Genomic DNA, 8,160 nt, shown 5'->3' with positions numbered 1-8,160 from the left:
AGAGAGACTGGGAAAGCATTTGTAAAGCTACCTAGGCTGTGTAAGTTAAGAAAGAGCATCAAGGAGATCAAAATCAGACAATTCTGTTATTTCTATGTTTGGATCCTTCCAACTAACTGGCTTCCATGGGCGCCCAGGACATTTGTGGGAAGTTGCTTCTGGAAAATCAGATATCAGCTTAAATGAAAGGCTATCTGGCTGTACTTGGATATCAGGGATCAAATCATCATGGACCTCAGTGTCGTATGGTGGTATGGTAGCTGCCACACCTTCAATGAAATCTGAGTCCTGAAAACCAGAAGAGGTAACAGTTGGCTGGGCTCGGGGAGGGTTCAAGGTGGGCCCTTCTGTCCTCCCCTGTGTCTGTGCAGATGTAGTACTGTCTTCAGAAGAGCTTGCCAAAGGCTCTGTTCTCTGGGCAGTCTGCTTTACATTGTTTTTGTCTTTCTTTGTTTGCTTGCCATGACCATGACCATGACCATGTTCATGACCATGACCGTGACCCACTATGTGTTTATGATCATTGCCATCTTCCCTTTGGTGTCTAAGATACTCAATTTTAAGTTGATGTCCATGACCAAGGCCATGTGGTTTCTGGTGTCCATGGCCAAGGCCATGCTTCTTTGGGGGCCAATGGCCATGGTCATGCCCATGCTTATGACCACGGTGGTTCTTAGCCTTGATTTGCTTTTCGTGCAACCAGCCATGCCCATGTGTGGATCCTTGTTCAGTTTCTGGATCCCTCTCTTCTTGCTCCCTGGCAATGTAGGGTAGACTTACAGTTGTTCCTTCTTTTGTTTCTTGTATTCTGACTGTCCGGAAAGGAGAAAAACCTGGAGGCCTCCTCATCATTCCAGTCTACAGAGGAAATAGTAAGATGAATGCCTTATGTTAGTACCAGGCTGTTGATGAAGGAAGAAAAGGCTAAGCACCTGTGATGCCATTCTGCATCACAATGGGGTGAGTCTTTACCGGATATTAAATATCGTATTTCTTTTCTAGAAAAATTAACAATATGTCTTCTCTTTTGATTTTTCTTGAAATTTGTAGGCTATGTTTGTGGTCCTAGGGATTGAACTAAGAATGTTGAACATGTTGGGCAGGTACTCCAGCACTGAGTTATAGCTTCAGCCCTGCCCTGATTATTTTTCTTACTAATACGCTAAGGCTAAGAGTTTTTCTTCATTTAGAAAAGTGAGTGGTTTGAGCACATAATCTCTCGGGTACTCATTTTGATAACCGATATCATTTCTGTTCCAACCATTGCTGTTATTATCCTTAAAGGTCTTTATGGCTAAAATTGGTCAGGCTGTGCCACCACAGGGCCTGCTCACAAGTGTGACAGGAAGGCCTTTTACAATGTGTCAGAGATAGTAACAAATGACAAGAACCTGAACCAGAAAGGAGAGGTGGCAGTCTGCACAGAGGTGTGGCTTTTTGCATATGCTCCACCTCCCCTTTTACCAAGGTGGGAAGGCCACAGTTGAGAAGGCCAGAGTTCAGAGATGAAAGAACTCAGGCTTCAGAGTTAAATGTCTTCTAGTAGTCGGGATCATGATGGAAAGGGTGGGCTCAGAGTTGACCTGCTCTCAACACTATACACTAAGCCCACTTTGCTGCAAAATAAAACCACAGCACCTGCCCCCAGGGCCCTCGATACTGGTGAGAATGTGCAAGGAGCTTGTTGTGCAGAGCCTGGGATGAGGGACTTAGTGAAGTGATTCACTCTGGAGCCTCAGAGCACTTCAAATCTTAGTGTCCCATCACTGGCAAGTGACGAAGCCCTAGGCACATTAATTCCTAAAAAGATGATGCAGAGCATTGCCTCTCAGATTTGAATCGTGTGTGGAACCCCTTGACAACCGTTTTAAAGTGCAGTTTGGTATTCATTAACTGTGAAAGGGGAGTGAATTCATGTTTCTCACAAAGTCCTTCAATGCACAGAGCAGAGCACTGCACACAGGAGTGCTAAGGCCTCAGGTGTGTCTTGAAGTTGTGTGGCTAGTGGTAGTGCCCTGGTCTTCCCCTCACTACCAGACACAGAACTACCAGGGAATGCTGACAATGAGCTAAGTGATAGAGATGTTACCTGTTTTCCTTTCCAGTCATAAAACGCAAGATCAGCATAGAAATGTACAACTTCTTATGGGTTTAAAACAGTAGCCCCTCCCCCAGTTTATTTCAGTAATGATTCATCTTCAATATTGCTTTTTGGAATAGGCAGAACTGACCCCAAGCTGACAGTACTTCAATCCTACCATTTCTAATGCTTGGCATTTCACGGTCGGGAAGACTTTGTTCTCCCAAGGTCTCATGTACACGTTAGCATTGCAGTAGAGACTTTGCTAATCATGAAAACAGAAGACAAGAGAAAATAAATCAGCATTAGTCATGAGGCACATGAGCAAGTGACCCTTACAGCATCCCACAGGGACAGTGCTACTCACACCAAGGTGCTTGATCTCACAATCTTCTCTCAGCTCTGTGTTACTTTCCTTGGAACATTTGGTTTCTCTGGCTATGAACTCAATATCATAATTAGTACCTGCTACCACCTGTAAAGTTAATAGTACAAGACAAATATTTAATTAGGATTTCTATAACAAATTACACCTTTTTACTTCAGTGAGTTCAATGTTGGAGTCTTGAAATTTTAAATATTAACTGACCATCTTAGAAAGTTACGCTGTCCTTGTAGTGTGAGTACAAGTATAAAATTCTCTACAAGGTGCACATATCTGATTCAACGTTTTGTTTGTACGTATAGCTAAGAATTCTGGGTATTAGTTGGGTCGGCTTACTTCACTGAGGAAAAGAAATATAGGCTAAATGTTTGTACTTTAATAGTCACATGCTAATTTAAATGTTCATAAGCTACAAACCACACTTACCAAGCAACTCAAGGGCTTAAATTTTAGTACAATCTGAGGTATGGGAGGGAAAACTTAAAATATTTTCTTTAAATAGTTTTTTTGTTGTTTCACTGCCCAATACTGAATTAGAAAATTTGAGTGTAGTTTACATTATCCAGTTAGGAAAATATTTAGATTATCTATTACTTTTTTAATATTTTTAAGATTAAGTAACCTCTTAAATATTTAAAAAGCCAGTTGTTGATGGAACATGCCTGTAATCCCAGCACTGGGGAGGCAGAGGAAGGTAGATCTTTGTGAGTTCATGGGCAGCCTGGTCTAGAGAGTGAATTTCAAGTCAGTCTGGATTGTATAATGAGATACTTTCTCAAAAAAAAATTTAAAAGTAGTTAGGAATATATCTAACCAAACGATTCAAAGACTATTACAATAAAATTCTCTACAATAAAAAATTCTAGATATTGGCAAAGGAAATTACAGAAGACACTAGACAATGGAAATATAGCCCATGGTCCTGGATAGGCAAAATTAATAGTGTGAAAATGTTTGTACTACCACAATTAATATACAGAATTAATACAATACCTATAAAAATTCCCATGTCATATGTCGTAGGCTTAGAAAAAAATACATGAATTTATATGAAACCACAAAATACCAAATGGCCAAAGCAGTCCTAAGGAGTAAGACAATGCTGAAGGTATTATAGTGCTTGACCTCAAATTACATTATAGAGCCATAGTGACAGAGGCAGCCTGCGACTGGTGCAAAAACAGACAGGAAGACCAACAGCACAGGCAGGAGCCAGCCCCAGGTATCAACAGATGGGGTTGCATGAAAATACAAAGTCTCTACACAGCAGAGGAAACAACCAGCAGTGCCCATAGCCCACATGATCAGAGAAAATCTTTACCAGCTACACTTCAGACAGCANNTGATATNCAGAATTAATAAANATATACAGAAATTAAATACCAAGGGAATAAAACTGTCAACCAGCACATAGGAAACANACNANCAGGCAGTTACTAAAGCAGGAGATTGTCCCCCATCAAACACTCTTTACAAAGATGCCTTTACGTTTTTGCCTAACACTCAACAGTAAGGGTCTGTTTGGCTTCATTTACTCAGTCCCATATTGTGTATCTAGGTATTAGTAGTAGTAGGCACTTGTGTGTGTGGGGGGAAGAGTACATGCCATGGCATGCATGTGGAAGTCAGAGGACAACTTTGTAGAATGGGTTTTCTCCTGTCCAAGGATGGGATTCAGGCCCTCAGGCCAGTGTTAAATGCCGTTATCATCTGAGCCATCCCTGGCCCTGCTCATCAGTTGGACAGTTTACCTTATCTTTTGCTCTTCAAATTGAAATGGCAATGACTATAGTCGCATATGGAGGCTCTTGTTAGATCCCTAGAGATTCAATTACCAAGCCAAAAGTGTGAAGTTTTAGGTGAATACTGTCTTACTAGATCTGAAAGATTGTATTGGCTTCCCCAGCGGCTTGTCTTTATCTTGATAACTTCTTTTTTTTTTTTTTTATCCTATTCCCTGGGAAGCCAGTTTCTAGTAGGAATCTGTTGTTAAACACTCTGATCATAAGTACAGGAGATGTTGGAGGTTTTGGCTTTTCTAATACTGCTACTCATTTTAGAGATGGTGCCACAAAGGATGATATTTTAATAGCTACAAAGATTCACCCTGGATAGAGGTGATGATAAAGCTGATACTCTGACCCCAGGTGAAAGGAAATAGCCATTATTGACAGGGTAAAAGGAGAGCTGAGTCTCTAGAGATATAGTTATAAGAAATGAGGGCATCTCGGGCAGAGGGAGAGGGAGAAAGAACATGGCAACTCTCTCTCTCTCTCTCTCTCTCTCTCTCTCTCTCTCTCTCTCTCTCTCTCTCTCTCTCTCTCTCTCTCTCTCTCTCTCTCTCTCCTCTCTTTCTCTGTGTTTGTATAAAGAGAGGATGTTGCATTTTACTATGTATAGCCCAAGCTGACCTAGACCTTGTGGCAATCCTCCTGTCTCAACTTCGGAGAGTTTGGATTACAGGTGTGCACCACAAAACACAACACAAGATGCTCCTATGAGACGTGAGGCTGAGATGTCAGAGAATGAAAACTGTGCTTCTCGTTGCTTGAATGTTGCTAATTACACAGTGGTTTCTAGTATTTGTTCACCATTTTGGAATATGGAAGTGATTTGTTATACATTAACTAACTCAAGCTTTGCCTCATACATTGTCAGGTAGAACTCCCTTCCCCTGCCCCTTTTTCCCTGTCTTCGTTATTGAGACAGGGTTTTTCAGTGTAGACCTGGCTATCCTGGAACTCACTTTGTAGACTAGGCTGGCCTTAAACTCAGAGTCCCACCTGCCTCTGTTTTGCAAATGCTGGGATTAAAATCATGGACCACCACTGCCCATGGAAATAGAGCCATTGTCCAAGACACTCAAGCACACAGCAGAGTTGGGACTTCGGATTTAAACCACCAAATCCTGTTACTGAGTCCTTTTTCCCCAACCAGAGCCAAGATCAAGGGTCATATCAACAATCCATCTACACACAGGCCACCACCTTCTGTTTTTCTATTTACAGACCTGTGATGTTGCTTTTGTCACGCTTTCAATCTTGAAATAGAAAGTATGGTTATTCTCTGCATTTAGCTGTGCAATGGAATGACCAAGCGGCTCCTTCAGCTGCGGACTGTCTACAGGTATGTCCTTGGGGCAGCCAGCGCATATCTTGGAAAGTGGTTCTACCAAATCATGTCCTGAAAAAAGAATCAGATTTAAAGTCAGTAGGTACACCCAAAGAGTAGACTTGCCTGCCCTTGCCACATACACACTCTGCATCCTCATTCATGCAGAGTGCAAACAATAGGGTTCAGGGAAGTCGGTCCATAAGACAGTCACTGCTCCCCTGTGTCCTCCTTGAGGTCACATTTAGGGAAGCATGTTTGCCCATGTTCACCCATATGCTGTAATTGCTTTGAGTTTTGCCCCCAATACAGGATCTCATGTGTCCTAAGCCAGCCTTGAATTCTGCATGTAGCTGTTGACCTAGAATGGTTACTGGTGTATGCTACCATGCCCAGTTTAAAATTTCCCATCTTTGATGTAAACTATAGAGAAATGATTAACTTTGAGGAAAGTGCTTGTGAACATAAAACAATGGCTTTCAAACAATGGTTTAGAGTCCATGGCTCCACTGAACAGGCAGTGCCAGTGGTGCTTCTTATGGCTTGTGCACAGTAGTGCCCCTCAAGACACATATAGAGTGGGTCTCCTCATGACACATACGCAGTAGTGCTCCCCATGACCTGTGCACAGCGGTGCTCCTCAAGACAGGTGCACGGTGGTGTTTCTCAACATGACACGTTCACAACGATATGTCAGGGGGAGTGAAGTCAGCCCTTTTATTGAAAATGCTGACTTAATTATAAGCTTTCCACAGAGCTCCCCATATAAAAACACTAGAAAACCCACCTTTACCTGGAAGGATTCTATGGTGGGTGGTTAAAAACGAGATGCAATTCTCTCCAACCCAAAACATGGGATTTAAGGACAGTGTACACAAAAGGAAAGGCAGCTGCCACTGTCCCTGAAGGCTACCGTGTCTGGGGAAGACACATTGTTGCTCAGTCACTGTGTTGCCTTCACCACGTACAGACACGGTGCAGCTAAGTAAAAAGGAGGCCCCGCCACTTCCCGTGTCTCCATGTGGGCTTTCTCACCTGAATAAAGGGTACAGCTCTGTGAGAAGTTGGCAACTTTGTTATTAATATCCATGATGAGATTTCCTCTACATTCACCATCATCCTGGTGGTTAAAAAAAATCATAAACAGAAGTCATTGTGAAAAGCAAACAACTAGTAAAATAGTATGTCTGTTGCGGGAGATATTAAAAACCTGAACCTGCCAACTTTCCATGGAGTCAGACCACGCCCCTGCGCGCCTTCCTGCTGCCGCTGCCAACTCTCTGGAGCCAACCCCCGGCTGCACCTGATTGCTGTGAACCCAGCTCTCCTTCGCTTGTCCCTGGTGCTGATGCTGCTTCCTCAGCCATAAACCCATGTAGTCGGCGATCCCACATCCCAGTAACTAAACGAAACTGCCAACCTTGCGGGTGCATATCACAATAGCCAGTAACCTGGTAAAATCAAGACTCTTGGAAAGCTTAATTAACCAATCAGATTTATGTATCAATAATGTCACAATTTACAAGATGCCAATACATTAAATTTCAGAGCCAACTGATAATGATAAGAGCTTTATCCTGGGCTGGAGAGATGGCTCAGCGGTTAAGAGCACTGATTGCTCTTCCAGAGGTCCTGAGTTCAATTCCCAGCAGCCACATGGTGCCTCACAATGGTCTGTAATGGCATCTGATGCTCTCTTCTGGTGTGTCTGAAAAGAATGGCAGTGTACTCATAAATAAATAAATACATCTTTTTAAAAAAAGAGCTTTATCCTAATATTTCGTTTTTCTTTTAAAGATTTATTTATTATATGCAAGTACACTGTAGCTGACTTCAGACACTCCAGAAGAGGGAGTCAGATCTTGTTAAGAATGGTTGTGAACCACCATGTGGTTGCTGGGATTTGAACTCTGCACCTTTGGAAGAGCAGTCGGGTGCTCTTACTCGCTGAGCCATCTCACCAGGCCCTATCCTAATATTTCTAACCTGTGAAGTCATCGCTACTTGTGGCTGGAAAACACCACTATGTTCACGTCCGCAGCCATCTTCCTTTTCCTTCTACCCTGAGACTCTCCCTTGCTGTGCAACTCTTAGCTCTGCTTCCCTTTTCCCTGGCCAATCACAGACCTCCTTTGTACTAATGTAATTGGACAGGGAAAGTCCTGTGACAGTATGTCTACTTAACAAATCATCATATCAGGAAAAGGGAATAAAAGGAATAAAAGCAATGGAAAAAATGAAAAGCACATGCTAGCCATGATAGCTATGACAAGAAGCACCGGCAGAGGGAGAAGAAATGGGATTATCCACTGCACAGGGAATGCCTAAGTAAGACAGGATCTCTCATTGAACGCCGAGCTCACTGATTCCAGTAGGCCGCTGTCAAGTGAGCCCAGGAGTCTTGTCTCTGTCTCTCTGATGCTTGGGTTATAGATGTCTGCATGGGAGAGAGAGATCCAAAGACAAGCCCTTTGCTGACTGAGGTATCACTTCCCTGGCTTCCACTTTTGCTTTGTTTTGTTTTAGAGGCAGCTGAGCATATGGCCTTCACATGTATCTGCACAGGTGAGCACACACACACACA

General features: G+C 42.8%; 1 protein-coding gene across 1 annotated transcript in view; it reads right to left on the bottom strand.

Annotated features, from left to right (window-relative positions):
• Positions 1-7: 7 nt before the first annotated feature.
• LOC110330025 (kininogen-1-like) overlaps positions 8-8,160 on the bottom strand; it is a 21,832-nt gene continuing 13,679 nt past the window's right edge. Inside the window, exons 5-10 of the mRNA XM_029544847.1 lie at positions 6,612-6,696; positions 5,476-5,648; positions 2,448-2,555; positions 2,259-2,345; positions 781-858; positions 8-288 (exon numbers count right to left, since the gene is read on the bottom strand). Coding sequence (XP_029400707.1) covers positions 46-288; positions 781-858; positions 2,259-2,345; positions 2,448-2,555; positions 5,476-5,648; positions 6,612-6,696 — 774 coding nt within the window. The 3' untranslated portion in view covers positions 8-45. The remainder of the gene's footprint in view (positions 289-780; positions 859-2,258; positions 2,346-2,447; positions 2,556-5,475; positions 5,649-6,611; positions 6,697-8,160) is intronic.

The sequence above is a fragment of the Mus pahari genome, chromosome 12 (genome assembly GCF_900095145.1).
Source record: "Mus pahari chromosome 12, PAHARI_EIJ_v1.1, whole genome shotgun sequence".
In the NCBI taxonomy this organism is placed as follows: Eukaryota; Metazoa; Chordata; class Mammalia; order Rodentia; family Muridae; genus Mus; species Mus pahari.
The sequence above is the reverse complement of the archived record's forward strand: the minus strand, read 5'-3'. Positions and strand labels throughout refer to the sequence as shown.